At 49.3% G+C, this 19,075-nt stretch overlaps 1 protein-coding gene across 1 annotated transcript in view; it reads left to right on the top strand.

Annotated features, from left to right (window-relative positions):
• LOC119446582 (beta-hexosaminidase subunit beta) overlaps window positions 1-19,075 on the top strand; it is an 84,402-nt gene that overhangs the window by 11,276 nt on the left and 54,051 nt on the right. The window contains exons 4-7 of the mRNA XM_049664229.1: window positions 1,451-1,542; window positions 3,200-3,292; window positions 5,602-5,652; window positions 7,296-7,349. Coding sequence (XP_049520186.1) covers window positions 1,462-1,542; window positions 3,200-3,292; window positions 5,602-5,652; window positions 7,296-7,349 — 279 coding nt within the window. The 5' untranslated portion in view covers window positions 1,451-1,461. The remainder of the gene's footprint in view (window positions 1-1,450; window positions 1,543-3,199; window positions 3,293-5,601; window positions 5,653-7,295; window positions 7,350-19,075) is intronic.

The raw sequence follows: 19,075 nt of genomic DNA, 5'->3' as shown, positions 1-19,075 counted from the left end.
CTATTTAAAGCTCAAATTTAGTTTCTGTGGAGCTGCGGACTATACACCGAGGGCGGACCATATTCCTAAAATACGGTATAAAATAACAAAGAGTCGACGAAGAAAGCAAAGCAAAGCGCTAGCGTTAAGAAAAAAAAATTACCCGCCAATCCACCCTGTGAAGGTGGTTGGAAAGCGAAGCTTTTTACGCCACCCTCACGGTGACTGCGGCGCACTTGATATTTCACACACTACAACGTAACTTTAACCACGGCCTTTATTATTATTTACTTCACAACAATGTTCACTACTGCTTTATGATCGGTGTGATATACACTACTAGACTACCCCATAGTGGGGTAGTCTAGAAAATGAACCGAAGCAGTTACTAGGCTGGAAGGGTTTCGAATGACGTCAACCCTCTTTCAAGCAGCTGCATAAGCTTTGCAACAGCTGCAATCTAATCTTACGGACCGCGCCGAGCCTGTTTCCGTTGTTTGCCCGCAGCCCTTATCATCCATCATGTTGGCTCATCCCTTTGAAGCTTGTTTTTGTGGTTTTTCTTGCGAAAACGAGTGCTTAGTTGTACGCTGAATGCCTGAATTCAAGTAAGCTATACTGCTATACCTGCAATTGTTAGCGGTTCGTCGGGATCGTTTTTTGCTTACAACGACGGACACGACAGAACCCTTGGCTGGTAGAGGTACAAAGCTTCGCTTTAAAAAAATCCTTATTCACAATCGTAATATGTTGCGCTTTGAAAGAAGTGACATACACGTATGTGGTAAACACATCGTCGGGCTAAGAATTCCAGCTCGGTTTTCTTCTGGAGCAAAATGTCCGTTAGAAACCGAGCTATATAACTGAACTATGTGAAGACCAACTTTCTCGCGAGTGTCAAGTTCCCGAATTTGAAAACCCTCTGCAATTATGCAGTGCCTGTGAGCAAAAATGTGCTTCAGACTTTTCCATGTCGGTGTCTTACAATGATGACGGCGCTCTTTCTGTCTCCTTCCATTTCTTGCGGTAATATAGCACTTGCGCCACATATCAATCATAAGCTTTACATTGAATCAGGAGGGCTTGATTTATGTGACTGCTCTTGCGTTTTGATAGTTTTTCTCCACCGCATTGCTGTTCAAAGGCTTCTTTCTACCAATAGCGAAGGGCCGGATTCCTAAAATCCTCTTTATTGTTTCCTTATGCCCTATATAATCATAATCGCCTGCCTTCACTAACAATGTGTCCGAAATCACAAATAGCTGACATTCGCACTCACAAACAATTGTAGCGAAACTGTTTTTGTGACTGAAAGGCCTGTTCTGTAGCGCTCGACTATAGGAATTTTTACGCCAAGTGCGGTGATCACGGGACACACTCTTATTTTCGACTGCATTCACGCGACGTGAAACAGTGTAGTACTATTTACACTAGCACATGCTCGGCCTTCAATACTTCTCTTTTCGTACAGAGGAAGGATACATGTTCGACGTTGTCTATGACATCGGATGTGGCCTCAACCTTGTCAGCGATGTAATCATGCTCCAAGCGTTGAGAAACCCGGTACGTTAACAGTGTAAACTCTCGTTTCCTAATTTCTTCTTGATTAGAGTCTTCCGGCATTGCAGACAGCATTGGCGGAAAATTGCATTTTACGTCACGTGTTTTCTGAAGCACACTTACTCGATAATATTCTCGAACAATAGTTCTAGGATACCGCATGAGAAAGAAAAAAAATCGTGGGGCCGCAGCATTCAGATGGGGATGGATTACCAGCGAAGCTGTTTAGGCTGCATACACGGGCTGCATAGCATATATTATGAAATCGTACATTTTTTTTTATACGGCACCACTATACACCGACACCGAGCTTTGTTGCCTGCTTCGCCCCGCGAAAGGTGATATTATCGCGAAATGCGAGCAATATAAAATTCAGCAGAGGCACTTAGGGTGCTTAGGGCTGCTCACGTGTGGCAATGCGAAAGCATTATAATTCCTTTGGTGAAACCTTTAGTCAGCCAGATGGCTGCGACGTGACGTGTGCAGTGACGCACGCACTAGGCGCACCTTTAGTCAGCCAGTATCGTGGAGCCGCTGTGGCGTCGGAGAAGCTTGAACCTGGAAGCGTGGGTGCGATTCTCACCCAGACCAAAAATTCCCACCGAGCCATTAAGTTACTTTGTGTACAGGAACCTTCCTAAGAAATTTGACGTTAATCCGAACATTTTTTACTCGTTTTGACTCATTGTGATGTCGGCCATTCCTGTCCATGCGCCATGATAGGGACGTAAGCCGGCCACGGTACCTCTTCCATGGGAACGCATTCGTGGGATGCATTCGGGGGCTAAAGGCAAACAGCTTCGATGTAAAAAATAGCCTGCAGTTAGAGCATCGACATTACCCGAATGCAACAATTAGCCACAAAAGAAACCTATTATTAGTAGCACCCGCGAGCGACCTTGGAACCAAAGAGAGCGATGCCTCCGAAAATGAATTCCAAGCCGCACTTTGAGAAAGCGACGATATAGCTCATCGAGGTTCCTAGCGCATAATTATGACGCCATGTTTCAGAGTTCACATATAGTTATAGCGCATCAGCCCTCATGTGATGGCATCCGAGACGTGGTGGCGCCTGTTTATGGCTTGCACGCTTCGCCTGTTAGTGCAGGAGGGCAATCGTCAAGCTTCGCGCTTTAACTCTGCCCCCCCCCCCCCCCCTCCCTGCTCTCGTTATGCGATGCAGTTTGCATGAATTCACTAGATGCAACTTTCACTGACTGAACATATACCTCCGGCTGGCGCATTAAGGCGAAGCGTCTTTCTACCGCAACATCAGGTACATGAATTCCCCGCACTGAAGATTTTATACAACGCGCCACTGTCGCAGTGAAGTATAAACTCGGCAACAGACAGTTAAGTTGTAGCAGTGCGCGTGTTAGCGTGTGTTTTCTTTTACCATTACGCAAGCCGAAGCACAAGACAGCACAGAGTGAAGCTGAGGCCACAGGCCTTGATCCCGCTTTCGGCGCATTGCTTGCATTAATGTTGAAACCGGACCGACTGTCTTCGTAACACCCTCTGACCTCAAACACCACTGTGCCGTTGCAATTTCATTTGTCAGGCGAACGTGTTCGCCTCACGATACTTTATGCCAGGACCGCTTGGAGGAGCGCCCTTGTATGACGGCTGTGTTTTGTCGTCTGTTCCATTGCAAACGCAGAGTCAGGCAAAGAAGAAGTTTCGACTGTTCCTCATCTGGAACGCCTTGACGACCTGTGGCTTCTACCTCACGGACTTGGTCTACAGCAGTTATGTAAGAGAGCCTGAACGGGAACGCTCCATTGGTGGGCTTTTAATTCTTTTAATCTGTTACCTAAGGGCATGACTCCAGATTGGAAGGTTATTACTGCACCAGAAGGCATCCCATTTAGTTGATGTCAACACGCTATCTCCTGTGCAGTTATTTTTCATTGCTCTACTTTTAGCACGTGGAAAACAAAAATGTCGCGTGAATACCTAAGTTAGTTTTGTGGCAATAGTGATCCCAGAACAGATCTGTAGGGAATGACTGCGCTCATTGCCGGACTTGGAAAACCCCTGGAGGTGTTAAGCTGTCGCGGTTTGTGAAATGGTGTTGGCTTCCGCAGATCGTGAGCTGCGTGTTACGCATGACGACAGCGGCGTGTACGCACTGACCAGGCGGTCACAGGATCAGGCAATGAGCGTAGTTACTTCCTCGAAATCAATGTTGTGGACGGTCACATAATCACACGGCACCTTTTGTATTTCGCGCTGAATGCGCAAAGCGCGGAAAACAAGAATTTCAGGGGACATAACGCTCTCAAAGCGATTCAATGACATGTTTTAGGACACAGTGATACCTTTCCCGTCTGAAGTAAACCCATAATTTAAAAAAATATGAAAACTTGTAAAATTATGGTTATCTAAGTATACAGGTAATTAGTACACAAAATGATCTTGCTGGTGGAAAAGGACATATGACCGAACGCCGTAGGTCTCATAATCGCATATTGTGGTATATTTCTTCAAAGTTTGGTTAACGTTAACGAATGGAATCAAATGCCAAGCTCTGATGCCATTTCACGGGGGCCTCATTCAAATATCCTGGCTCATCCCTATGTCGTCGATGGCTTACGCTGCAACCGCAGCGGTAGCTTAGTGGCTATACGGCGTTGCGCTGCTGATGTTGAGGTCGCGGCTTCGATCCCAGCCGCGGCGGTAGCATTTCGATGGCGGCAAAATGCAAAAACGCTCCTGCACTTACATTTAAGTGCACGTTAAAGAATCCGAGCTGAAAGACGGCGATAGCGAAGAAAGCACGAGTAGGAAAGCGGAGGAGGAGAGGGCAGCGGAACCATGAGGTGGAAAGCAGAGGAGGAGGGTAGGGCAATAGCGTTAGAACAAAAGCGTTGTGCCGCGCAAGATGGGCTTTGCGGCGATGATGGCTCTACGAGATGGCGCCAGAGTAGCGGGCGCCGTTTGTATGGAAACAATGCGCTCCGTGAGCGGAGCCCTGTCAACGACACCAGTGCTGTTGTGAATCGCGCCCACGCGTCACCCATGCGCTGCCTCTCGCGATCTCCCGACTAGCGAGGCAGTCGCGACGCACTGCGCTCCGTTTGCAATGTTCCGCACGAGACAGATTGTACACGCCAGCCAGCAATATATCGCGAAATGAAAACTCCTGTACAGCTGCGCTCCAATTTCGCATTGCGGGAGTATCGTAATCGTCGGTGAATTTTTCTCTTTAACATTTCACGAGTTATGATCTTAGACTCTCCACTCATTAAGCGAATTGAAGCTGCCGCACTAGGTGCCTCCCTTTTTAGGACGCTAAAGACTATTAAAGTCAGAAAGAGGCCGCTAGACCAGGTTTCAAAGGAAGCTATAGTATGCCAGCATTACCTATGTCCACAGGGGAACTATGGATGGCTACATGCAGTCATCTCAGATTTCTCTGAATTTGTTCAGAGATGCGTAGAATTGGGTGAGGTACCTGCCGGGGTGACGCTGTGGTGATGGCGTTGCACTGCTAAGCCCGAGGGCGCGCGATCAAATACCGGCCGAGGCGGCCGCATTTCGATGGGGGCGAAATTCAAGAACGCATGTGTACCGTGCACATAAGACCCCCAGAGGGTCAAAATTAATCCGGAATATTTAATCACTAAGGCATGCCTGATAACCATATCGTGGGCATGACACGCGAAACCCCCGCATTTAATTTAATTTCTTAAATTAATAATGACGTTAGGTGCTTAACGAGCCGAGCAGAATCAGTGTGCATCAGAGCGTGCTCTATCTCATTGCAGCGAAAGCTATCGGACACGTCATCCATTCCAGAAACGAGATCCGTAAGAACGGCTCATCCATTGTACGCGGGTCTGATCGCGCTACGCGAACTGCATGGAAGTAAGTGCCTCGGATGGATTAGTCGCGCGCAATGGGCGAGTCGAGCTTCCTTCTCTGGAAAACGTGCCTGGCTCTCGTTATCAATGATCTGCTCACAAGAGCCCTATGCTTCACTGCATGCACTGCCAGGAGTTCATTCGCTTTACATGCGAAGCCGCAACGATTGTTTTAATTGTACTTTCCTCTGTTCAGATCAGACGTGGGAAACACGAGGTGGAATGCAAGGACGAAGATTCAATTCGAGTAAGTGCAACAAATGACTTCCTCGTTTTTTTTATTTATTACGGTGCTTTCGGGAGAAAACTGACAAACGAGAAATGATGCACCAGACCTGTTAACGAGAATAATTGCGATGAAGAAAACGCGACACGAATGACAAGCAGGAAACTTGCTTTGAATACCACTCATCATCTTGTTCGGAATGGTGCGAAATATATGTTTGGAATACGAAAAATGGCGCACTGCACGCTTCTAGAAGGGGAGTCATAAACAGGCAAGCGATGTTGCAATAAGCGCTACCATACGCGACATGTTTTTATCGAAACTAAGAGAATTGAGACACGATTTAGAACTTTGCAGATTCATTACTAAATTAACTACCTCAATGCTCGGCGCTGCACATTCTTACAGCTTAAAGGGGTAATGACATGTTTTTTTTTTTCGAGAGTTCTTTTTTTTTTTACTTTAAATGAAATTCTTCTGCCACTGAATCCGAGAAAATAAATTCTTCCAAGTCTCACAGTGCCCTAAATAGTTTAATGTAATAACTTTTCTACAAACAAACAGTTTAGGTTTCACTTATACTGTGTTCTGACGTCATTACGCATTATGTGGTCACGTGGGAGCAGTAACTGCGAAGTTTTGTCATTCTCTCTGGCCCGCTCGCTCGTCCGCTATGCTGCCATACATCGGTACTCACATCGAGTAGCAGCATACGAGGCGACCGAGCGAGCCGGAGCGAGTGTCAAAACTTCGCAGTTACTGCTCCCACGTGACCACATATTGCGTCATGACCTCACAACACAGTAGAAATGAAACCTAAACTGGTTGTAAAAAAATGCTATTGTAATAAATTACTTAGGGCACTCTGACGCTTCTACTATTTTTCTGTGGTTTGAAGGTCTGGGACCTTCATGTAACGAACAAAATGAATAGTAGAAAATAGCATGTCGGTGTACCCCTTCAAATGGTTGTTTGAATTTCACTGTAGGTTTGATGATTACGACGGTTCAGTTATCTTTGCGGAAATACATTTCGTGAACTAAAGTATTGCTCTCCCGTACCATTTCATTTATTATTTTATTTTTTGGCTTCCAGTAGGCTTACTAATGTAGGTTCAAAAGTAGGATACACTCGAACCTCGTTATAACGAAATGGAGTATAACGATATTACGATGTAAATGAAGTTTCCCTTGAAATCGCCACAGTGATCCATGAATTTAAAACCTCGTTTTAACGAAGTTAAATTGTCCTGCCAATGGATATAATGAACCAGATTCGTCTCGGAAACCAAAAATTACCCGACCGTTGCATCGTTTTCCGCGGAGCTCAGCTTTCTTTTGCTGCGGTAGTTCAAAACTCTGGCGTCCCCACGTCGAATACACCGTGGAGCAACAGTGGTCTTTCTCACCCCACCGTGTAGCTGCGCACCTGCGCACAAGCAGCGGCTCACTCTCTGATATTGTGAGGAAAGAAAGTTATAAAATCGGCGTTGGCCTGCGAGCTTTCTCGTAGATTGCTTTTGCAATTATACTTGAGATTTGTGCATTAGTACATTACGTCTTCTTGATTAGCGCTCTCTCTGCTGTGCTTAAATTCAGCAGCGCTCTGCACCTTCCTTATAATTTCATTTCCTCTTTCCGTTCCTTATTCCTCTAATTTTTCAGAACAGGATGTATTACAACTTTCTAGTCTCGTGCACCATGATGTTTCTTGTAAAGGTAAGGCGCTGCAATTTGCTTTATACAGTTTATATTTACCTAAAAACATTTCTGTTCAATGTTGGGCGGCTCATCATGGAGCTTTTGCGCGGAATGAGAGCGTACGGGGTACGTGAAATCATAGCACCCGAAAGCTACCCGAGCTGAATATCGCGAAGGACATGGCGCTACTCTCGATCTGTCGGGAACGCGTCACGTGGAACGGCCTAGAAAACATTACACGTGGTGCGCTGAAGTTGTCGGAGCCCGCGATTATGCAGTCTATTTTACCACGCCACTACTCGTGAAACGTGTTGTATAATTTCATTTTATTTGCACGGATGATGGCAGCCGTGTTCACGCCATTGCCGTCGGCGCCGTCGCCGCCGCCGCCGTCGTGCTGGCATTGTCGCAACGCGCATGCGCGTCCTGCGAGTGCAGAGTCAGAAGGCCTCCAGACACACGCAGAGTTTGGCTGCAAAAGCGAGGAAGCCAAGTGGACGCACTATCACGCTCTGTTCTGCTGAATTAGTCATGCAGGGCAGCGTTCTGCCTGCCGCTGCTGGCATGAGCGTTAATTGCGCGCAAAAACGGCAGCGTTCCTCCTTGAGTCAGCTGTGTGCCTACCTCACAGTGATGCACACGAGCGGAAAGCACTATGTATGCACTAGTGTATGCACAGATAACTGTCAAGCAGGTGGCGGCCTTGCGGATTTCAAACTCTTTGAAAAGCAGTTGCGCTTCGCTCGAATGTATTGTCACGTTGTACTGACATGAAAGAACACAGTAGCAAAACTATGAATCAAGAAACTGACTTTTACAGCGAATCTGTTTATGGCTAGGCTTGCGTTCATTTTTCCGTGCGCGTGTGCAAAAATGTGGGCCGATCCAGGGTGATAGTACAGAAAGGGTCCAAGCGCAATGGCCTGTAGCGCCCACCGACGCTGCTAAGCGGGGACGCTTAGGTCGGCGCTCTTGGCCAGCGCTTTGGGGCTGGCTGCGAATGACGACGACAATAAAGTTGGGCGGCGCGTGCTATCGGCGCAAGCACCGCACGCGCCAGTCCGTTCTGAAAGCCTGCCGAGCTGGTCTCCTTGTTCTGGCGCTCCGCTGCGACCCCTCGGTTCCCGACAGTGGTGACTCCGGCCTAAGCCGGAGTCACCACTGTCGCCTAAGACCGACCGACCCCAGCAACCTCCCGCCTGACGCTACCTCGCGCCCACGGGACGTCGCAGCTCTACAGCTCCACCTGCCCACGTTCTGCCGCAAGAACCCGCAGGTTTGGTTCGCCCAGGTCGAAGCCATCTTCGATCTGCAAAACATCACCTCGGAGATTTCGCGGTTTCGCCACTTACTTTGCAACCTGTCTCCGGAGGTAGCTCAAGAAGTGGCAGACGTTATCGCTGCACCTTTGAGTGATGCCCCGTACCAGCAATGAAGCAGAGCATTTTAGAACGCACCACGGCGTCCGAGAGCGCGCGCCTCCAGCACCTGCTTACATCCGAGGACCTTGGAGATCGCCGCCCTTCCCAGCTGCTCAACAGCATGCGACAGCTCTTGGGCACAAGCAAGGTCGACCCGAACGGTGCGCTATTGAGGGAGCTCTTCTTGCAGCGCTTACCACAGGCCACCCGCCTTGTCTTGGCTGCTACAGAGGACTTGACCCTCGACCGCCTCGCCCAGCTCGCTGATCGAGTCCACGACGCGACTTCTCCTTCAGTCGCCGCCCTCTCTTCAACGCCACATTCCTCAATCATAGCCCGCTTAGAGTCCCGGATCGACCAGCTCGCCGTTTCCATCGACGCCCTTCGGACGTCCTCCCATGCCCAGCGCGGCTCTACCTCATGTCCCAGCCGCCGTCCCTCTTCCCCGACCAGTCGCCGCTCGCACAGTCCTCGACGCTCGCCTATCTGCTGGTACCATCGCACTTTCGAGCACCGCGCCCGTCGGTGCAAGTCCCCATGCGAATGGTCGGGAAACGCACCGCGAGATCACTGACGGCGGCATGTGACCTCGCCTTACAACCCGGCCGCCTTTTCATAGTGACGGATCGCATTTCCGGCCTGCGGTTCCTTGTAGACACGGGTGCCGAGGTCAGTGTACTGCCGTCCTCCAAGCGTGACCGCGTTTTTAAGTCACCTGGACCTACGCTACGCGCGGCAAACTTTACCTCCATCGCCACGTACGGTCTGCGGTCCCTCACTCTCGACCTTGGCCTGCGGCGCACGTTCCGGTGGGTCTTCATCGTGGCCGACGTTCATCAGCCTATCCTCGGCTCCGACTTCCTGACCCATTTCGACCTCGACGTCAGCATGCGCCGCCATCGCCTGATTGACAGCAAGACGCGCCTCTCCATCGCTGGCGTTCTGTTGGCTGTCGCTCCCACTGGCATCCGCACGCTGATCTCTTCATGCCCGTACGCTCGAATCCTCGCTGATTTCCCTGAAGTGACGAGGCCCTGCAATTTAAATCAGCCACCCAAGCACAGCGTCACCCACCATATTGTCACGCGTGGTCCGCCCGTCGCAGCTCGTCCACGCCGCCTCTTCGGTGAGCGTCTGGCCATTGCTAAACGGGAATTCAAGCACATGCTCCAGCTAGGTATTATTCGCCCTTCCTCCAGCAGTTGGGCCTCCCCACTGCATCTGGTGCCCAAGAAAGAACCGGGTGACTGGCGTCCGTGCGGTGACTACCGGGCGCTCAACGCTCACACGGTCCACGATAGCCATCCCCTTCCACACATCCAAGATTTCACAGGTCATTTGGAAGGATGCAAAATCTTTAGTAAAGTGGACCTTGTCAAGGCCTATCACCAAATCCCCGTTGAGCCTGCCGATATCCCGAAGACAGCCATTACTACACCCTTCGGCTTGTTTGAGTATGTGCGCATGCCCTTTGGGTTACGCAACGCAGCTCAAACGTTCCAGCGATTCATCGCCGAGGTAACGCGTGGCCTCCCGGCTGTATTTGCCTACATCGACGACATCCTCGTCGTGAGTCCCAATCCACAAGATCACGAGCGTCACCTCCGGGAACTCTTTCAACGCCTTCAACAATTTGGCCTGGTTGTAAACCCCCAGAAATGCGTATTTGAGTCTTCCGAGCTCGAGTTCCTGGGACACCACATCTCGGCGCTGGGAATACGCCCTTTGCCCTCTCACGTCCAGGCCGTGAAAGACTTCCCAGCACCCACTACCCTACGCCAGCTGCGTGAGTTCCTCGGCCTAGTGAATTTCTCTCGACGTTTTATTCCGCACTGCGCTGAGCTTCTACACCCACTGACTGACCTTCTTCGCACGACCAAGGGCTCCTCATCTGCGATTTCCTTGTCTCCCGAAGCGGCCGCTGCTTTCAGGGCTGCTAAACAAGCCGTCGCCGATGCGGTACTTCTCGTACACCCGAGAACTAACGTGCCAACCCGCATCATGGTGGATGCTTCCAGTGTGGTCATCGGCGCTGTTCTCCAGCAGAAAATCAACTCCGAGTGGCGCCCACTGAGTTTTTTCTCTCGAAAGCTCCAACCTGCCGAGACTCTCTACAGCGTTTTTGGCCGCGAGCTGCTCGCCATCTACACCACCATCCAGCACTTCCGACACTTCTTGGAGGGCCAGCCATTTTATGTTCTTACGGATCATAAACCTCTCGTGTATGTCTTCCGTACAGACTCTTCCAAGTACGTCGCACGTGAACTTCGTCAACTGGCTTATATATCGGAGTTCACAACGGATATCCGGCACGTCAAAGGCACCGACAACGAGGCAGCTGATGCACTTTCACGCATCACCATCGTGCGGTGTTCCAATCACTTCATGACATCTGTCATCCCAGCATCCGAGCCACGCAGCGCCTCGTTACAGAGCGGTATGTCTGGCCACGCATTAACACCGATGTTCGCCAGTGGGCACGCTCGTGCCTCGCATGCCAGACCACCAAAGTGACCCGCCACACGAAGACTCCTACGCAGTCGTTGCCACCTGGCTGCCGCTTTGACCACGTCCATCTCGATTTGGTTGGACCACTTCCTCACTCTCACGACTGCCGCTACATTCTAACAATGATCGACCGCTTCACACGTTGGCCCGAAGCCGTGCCCATTCCGGACATCACTGCGGAAACGGTCGCCAAAGCCTTCATTTCGGCATGGGTTTCCCGCTTCGGCTGCCCCACTATTGTGACAACTGATCGCGGCCGGCAATTTCACTGCACACTCTTCACTTCGCTCAGCCGCCTGCTTGGCACTAAGCACTGCCGTACCACTGCATACCATCCCTGTGCCAACGGCATGGTTGAGCGGCTCCATCGCCAGCTCAAGGCTGCCCTCACTGCGCGCCTTGATCGCAACCACTGGGTCGACCACCTTCCTATGGTGCTTCTCGGCTTACGTGCCGTCCTTCGTCGTGAGCTTGGCTGTTCAGCGGCCGAACTCGTCTACGGCGCTCCCCTGCGGCTTCCTGGAGACTTGTTCGTTCCTTCGACCCCCTCGCCCCAGCCGCTACAGTACCTCCAACGCCTGCAGGACTGCATTCAGCAACTGCGCCCCGTACCGCCTCGATCATCGGACCACAGCATCTTTGTGCACCCGGACCTTGCGTCTTCGTCCCACGTGTACCTCAGACGCGACGCTGTAAAGGCGCCTCTTACACCATCCTACGACGGACCGTACCGTGTCCTTCACAAGACGCAGAAGTCCGCCACCATCGTTTTGAATGGTCGCGAAGAGGTCGTTTCATTAGACCGCCTCAAACCGGCCTACGTCGAGACGCCTCCCAAGGAGCTCCTCGTGGACGTCGCCGGTGCACCCGTCGATATGCTTGCAACTATACGACAGCTCCTTCTCCGCCTAGTCGACGAGAACATTTCGCCGTTCCGTCTGGGTGGGGGGCCCTGTAGCGCCCACCGACGCTGCTAAGCGGGGACGCTTAGGTCGGCGCTCTTGGCCAGCGCTTTGGGGCTGGCTGCGAATGACGACGACAATAAAGTTGGGCGGCGCGTGCTATCGGCGCAAGCACCGCACACGCCAGTCCGTTCTGAATGCCTGCCGAGCTGGTCTCCTTGTTCTGGCGCTCCGCTGCGACCCCTCGGTTCCCGACAGGCCCATACCCCTGTGGACTTCAGGTGGTGAGCTCCGGGACCTGTAACGCACCCTAGAACTACCTTTGTCAAACCTGGAACCCATAGAGGTACCAGTAACAAGGGTAACAACAGATACTACGATCGGATTCTTAATCTAAATGGGCGACCCGCGTCGGCCATGTCTACGTTTGCCCCGCCCTCTTTTTGTCGGCGTTCCAACCGCTTGCGTGGCTAGTTTCCTGCCGCTTTCCCCGGGCGGCGACACCGTCGCGCGTGTATATAAGACAAGACTGTAAATGTGTCCGTTCGCCATTTTGAACTTCTCTCGTCGTAATGGGGAGTCAGCGTATAGTGCGCACTCCCGCGCACCACGTGACGATTGCATTCTCGCCTCTGTTCCTGGCGTCGCTTTTCGTATAGTCATGTTGCTTCACGGGATTCTGGACTACACGCGGCCTCCCCATTTTGTGTCTCCTCTGTGTCGTTTGCTAAACAGCTTCGCTGGTCATCCACCTTCACAGAATGAAATTATTCATGTTCTTTTCTTTTCTTTTTTATCGGGTGAACCTGTGCCCACAAAAGCAAGCTACACTCGAAGTACAACGATAGCGGCGAACACAGGCAGCGATCGTCCTATTGTGAGCAGCGGGGTGAGCGCGTCGGATTTTGTACATGACTCGTCGAAGGTTCCAACATAATCGCTTGTGACCGTGTGCCTTCCAGGAAGAACGACATAATTAGCATCGCGTGTACATGCAATCAAGTTAGACAAGGTTCGATGACAAGAGACAACGGATAGAACCATCGATAACATCCGAGAAACTTGAGGGTCATGCGGGCGCGTCCTGCACTCTAGCGATAACGTTTAACATTTGTTAGCCGGTGAGAAGCGGTGACCGCAGAAAGGGAAATAAGTAAACGTGTCCGTGTGCTAGCATCGGGTGAGGCGGCCCGAGTTTGAATCGGGGAGTTGCTAAGTATTTGGGCACGGAAAACACTTAAGTATTCAGTTGCAGCCGACACCTTTGTTCACGCAAGCGGAGCATTACAATCGGTATGCATTCCATTTTTCCGAGCTGTCGAAGCATTTCGTATGTGTAGTTACGTATACTGCAGTCAAGCCGCTTGGAACGTTGTCTGTATCGCTCGATTCCAGAGCGGTGTCCTGTGCGTTTTCTACGACATGTACAACCACTACGATCAGGTGGTGGCCAACGAGGAGGCACGGACTCGTGGTACGCGGCCCGGCCTGTTGGCCAATTCTTTCTTTCTTTCTGTCTTTATTGATTTCCATTTACGTGGAAATCAATAAAATAATCTGCCTCCTCCATTTGAACGGAGGAGGTAGAGGAAAAAGCCACGCATAGGTGGCTTGAGGGACCCTCAACCCCATTGGTTGCATAAAGCTGGCCAATTTCACACGCTTTGCAAAGTATATAGAACACAGAAAACAAAAGAAATATTCGAAATAATGGAGAGAATCACACCTGAAAGACGAAAAATGACACATTTATATTATACAGAAAAATGCGCTATCATTAAAAGGACTGAAAAAGCGAGAGCTTAAAAGAACTAAATTCTGACAGTGTCAGGTCATGCAAATTACAGCCTGCCATATTTCGGAAATTCAACAGTCTAGGTAGGTTGTTGCTTAGCAATTGAAAATATAGTTTGTTCGAAAAACACGGAAACTTCTGTACTTGTAATGTGCGTGTATGATAATAATGGGATAAATTTCCCGATAGGCAAGTTAGTTCACTAAATGGGAGATTTTTACGTTTAACACCAAAATAATATTCGCGTAAGAGCCTGCGCTTATAGACGATATGGGCTCTAGGTATGTAAATTTCTCAAACAGCTTTTCGGTATTGTCAAGTGGGATACATTGGCGATTAGGCGTATTATTTCCTTCTGGATTTGTAATAATTTATTCAAGTCGCCTTGAGTCCTGGTAACCCATACAAGATGTGCATAATTAATATGAGACAGGAACAAATCATTACCAATAAATAATTTCACAAAGCCAGGTAAAATGTATCTGTTTCGACTTAATACAACCGTTATACGGCAACGTTTTTAGAGCATGGAGTGTCCATGTTGATCCAGGTGCACAGTGCTTGTAAAATGTACCCCTAAACCATATATGGTGTCCACAACTTCAGTATCTTTGGATTTGAACGTTACGGTATGATTCGGAAGCACATTAGTATCTTTGATAAGAATTATAACAGCTTTTGTTTTGTTCGAGTTTACATTTAAACAGTTTTATGCCGGCCAGTAAGTTGGTTTGCGCAAAAATTCATTGCCCATAATAATCAAATCAGCATAAGAACCTGATCACACGAATAAACTGTCATCATCCGTGTAAATGATGAACTTCGCGTCCTCATAGGTCGAAACAATATCATTAATGTATAACTTAAAGGGCAGTGGGCCCAGAATACTGCCCTGTGGAACACAACAAGGTAGTTCTTTAGTTGATGGATATCGATCTTCACCGACAGAAACATATTGGTATCTGTGACTAAGATAGGATTTTAGTAATTCGAGCGGAAGGCCCCCAATTCCATATTTCACTAGTTTATAGATTAGAATATTGTAATTTTGTGGTCAGATGGCTGTGTAAAGTCAACGAAAGTGCCTATTGTTAGAAGCTTTTGATTGAAATTTTGCAGGATGTGTTCTTTTTTATCAAGGAGAGGCTAATTCGGTAGACCTGTTCTTACGAAAGTCGTACTGGGCATTTTTAATGATTTCATATTGATCACAAAAGGAAGAAACTTGGTTTAAAATGAGCTTCTCTAGTCCTGTATAAAATGTTGGGTGGATTCATATTGGGCGATAATTTTGAATATCCAAATTATCCCCTTTTTATTAAATGCAGTAACATTGGGAATCTTCACTTTGTCTGGAAATGTGCTTTTCGAAATACACAAACTGTAAATGTGGGCAAGAACAGTAGCTATATCATTTATTACACATTTTATTGGTTGAACCTGCAGACCGTCAGCGTCGCAGCTACAAGAATTATTGATCCCCATATATAATGAGCATACGTCCGATGGTCCAATTGGATGTAAAAATATCGTGTTTTCATAAGGTAGAATACAAGCGTTGTACGACAGGCTCGGATTTTGGCTAACATCCCTGTTCACAAAATTGTCAATAAAGTATTTACTAAATCTTCTCCTACCAATAAACGGCCACTGGGACTAGTCTTTTTTCAAGTGGGATCATTTCTACGCTTTCTATTCATAAGCGTATTTAATCTGTTCCATAATTTCTTAGTGTCATCAGTGCATGAGGAAAATACCTGAAAATAATAGGCATCTCGTGCTTTCCGTAATTTCTTGCTTAACTTGTTGCGAAATATTTTAGAACGCTTTCAGGTCTAGAACCAGCGATAGCCCAGGGTACGACTGCCGAAGCGACAGCTGCTGACGCCACGGCCACCGAACCTCCTCCAGATACGAGTTCACCGGAAACACCGGGTCACAAACCGCGCCCAATTTCTCCGAGGTCAAGCAAGGCAGCCCAATCAGGGTCGAAATCTGACCCGCCGGGGCCAGGTCCCACGAATTCGAAGCAACCAGCCGGCACGAGCTCGCAAAACTAAGCGCCAAGCAACGACATATGCATGTTACCGCGGGAGAACCGAAGTAACGGAAGGCGGCTGTGCCATTAGCACCAATGGGCGAGTTACTATTTAATTGGTGCGCAGTAAATGACTATTATATGTGACTCTTCTCGAATTCTAGCTAAAATTAATCACATTCAGGCCTTCTGAGCCTGTATACAAAAGAAAATTCTTACGTTATAATTGTTTGTAAGAGCTAATACTGAATCTGATGGGGCCAATGTCAATAAAGATGAACGAATTCTGGGGTTTCACGCGCCAAAACCACAATTTGATTATGAAGCACGCCGTAGTGGGGGGGGGGGGACTCTGGATAAATTTTGACCACCAGGGTATCTTTACCGTGCCCCCCATGCACGGAACACGGGCGTTTTGGGTATCTTTAACGTGCCCCTCATGCACAGGACACGGGCGTTTTGGGTATCTTTAACGTGCCCCTCATGCACGGAACACGGGCGTATTGGGTATCTTTAACGTGCCCCTCATGCACAGGACACGGGCGTTTTGGGTATCTTTAACGTGCCCCCCATGCACGGGACAAGGGCGTTTTGGGTACCTTTACCGTGCCCCCCATGCACGGGACAAGGGCGTTTTGGGTATCTTTAACGTGCCCCCCATGCACGGGACACGGGCGTTTTGGGTATCTTTAACGTGCCCCCCATGCACGGGACACGGGCGTTTTGGGTATCTTTAAGGTGCCCCCCATGCACGGGACACGGGCGTTTTGGGTATCTTTAACGTGCCCCCAATGCACGGGACACGGGCGTTTTGGGTATCTTTAACGTGCTCCCCACGCACGGCACACGGGCGTTTTGGGTATCTTTAACGTGCCCCCCATGCACGGGACACGGGCGTTTTGGGTATCTTTAACGTGCCCGCCATGCACGGGACACGGGCGTTTTGGGTATCTTTAACGTGCCCCCCATGCACGGGACACGAGCGTTTTGGGTATCTTTAACGTGCCCCCCACGCACGGGACACGGGCGTTTTGGGTATCTTTAACGTGCCCCCCATGCACGGGACACGGGCGTTTTGGGTATCTTTAACGTGCCCCCCATGCACGGGACATGGGAGGTTTGGGTATCTTTAACGTGCCCCCAATGCACGGGACAAGGGCGTTTTGGGTATCTTTAACGTGCCCCCCACGCACGGGACACGGGCGTTTTGGGTATCTTTAACGTGCCCCCCACGCGCGGGACACGGCGTTTTGGGTATCTTTAACGTGCCCCCCATGCACGGGACACGGGCGTTTTGGGTATCTTTAACGTACGTGCCCCCAATGCACGGGACACGGGCGTTTTGGGTATCTTTAACGTGCTCCCCACGCACGGGACACGGGCGTTTTGGGTATCTTTAACGTGCCCCCCATGCACGGGACACGGCGTTTTGGGTATCTTTACCATGCCCCCCATGCACGGGACACGGGCGTTTTGGCTATCTTTAACGTGCCCCCAATGCACGGGACACGGGCGTTTTGGCGTTGCGCCCCCATCGAAATGCGGTCGCTGCGGCCAGGATTTGATCACGTGACCTCGTGCTTAGCAATGCTACACCCTTTCCGCTAAGCCACCGCGACTGGTCAATTGGCAAAGAGCACTTGCGACGAAAAGCATGTGAATCCGTCTCCTGATTAATACACTGTGCTATACATCTATTATGTCCCTAGTGTGTTGTTGACACTTCGTCACTGAACTGCTTTTAAAGAAGTTTTTTTTCGCTAGAACACCTCTCATAATGCAGCTGGAAACATGTATTTTTGCCACATCGCGCCGTGCTTCCCCAACACGGCTCCAAACAACTTGAGATTTGTGTCGACAAGAGAAGACGTGGTTCAGGAACAGCGCCCACCATCGGCCGCGCATTTCTTTATACGCACAAAGGGAGACTTCATCCACTTTGAATGTATCTAACCGGAAACTTTTGTGTAGCGTAGGCGTTCACGTCACTGCGTGCATGAAGTTTGAAAAAGGACACGAGGTATATCAACGTAACTTTGATAAATATAAGGAATTTTACATGTAGATGTAATTTTCATGCTACACGCGTTTTATGCCACTTTCGAATAAAAACAAAAATTGAGATTGTGCAAGTTCGCCCGCAACGCAGGGGCGTGCTGCTGTTGAGACGTCCCAATAATTACAATTTACAAACAGCTCTAAAATGAGGATATAAAAAAGAAGAAAAAAATGATCTCAAATTCACGCTATGAAGGTGGTTGGACAGTGAAGTTGTAAACGACACCTAGATAGATTACCAATTTTGACGTAGCTTGAAATTATTCACATGGCCACATTCGCATGCACTTTACCGAATCATTAGCCTAAGACGTTTCAGTGGCGTGCCACATGGCTTGCGCCGCTACTTCGTGCACCCACAGAGAGTGGACCAGAGACAAGAGAAATGCATTTAACCACACTTTCGCCACGCCTCGTATATGCAGGCTGCTCTTCAGGAGTCCACACTATATGTGGCCTTCCATAGTAATGTCACAACAGGTTGTTCTTTTACATACGAAAGCGTAGTTACGCCACTCCCTGCTTCGTATATGCCACAGTTGCCACTTCCCGCTAGCTGCAGCTTAAGCTTATACACCGTATTCTTCACCGCGGAATGCTTGCGGCGAACGCTGTAGATGCACGAAGTCGAGCTTTCTGGTTCTTTTTTTTTCTTTCCCCCGCGTGACCAGTGCTGCCGCGGGTACGAGCGCCATCTAGTGGTGCTGCAAGGAACCCAGCGGTGCACGTGCCACCTGATCGTAGTTCTCGTAGATATGGTTGCAGGCGTACAGGATACCGCGCAGGAATCGAGCGGTACAGACAGCAGTTCTAAGCGGATTTAGTGAAGCGTACTTTGACGCCGTGTGTTTAGCGGAATTCTTAAAAATCGCGCCTGTGGCAGATGCCATAATTCTAGTCTTTAAGCTGGCTTTCTCGAAGAGCGATATAATATTTGCGTGGGAAAACCGAAGCGCTTAATCAACTAATTAACAAGATCTTGCTGAATAAGTTTATAGATAAATTATTTACGGCACATGCAT

This window comes from Dermacentor silvarum, chromosome 3 (genome assembly GCF_013339745.2).
Source record: "Dermacentor silvarum isolate Dsil-2018 chromosome 3, BIME_Dsil_1.4, whole genome shotgun sequence".
Classification (NCBI taxonomy): domain Eukaryota; kingdom Metazoa; phylum Arthropoda; class Arachnida; order Ixodida; family Ixodidae; genus Dermacentor; species Dermacentor silvarum.
This window is presented reverse-complemented; position numbering and strand designations above follow the sequence as displayed.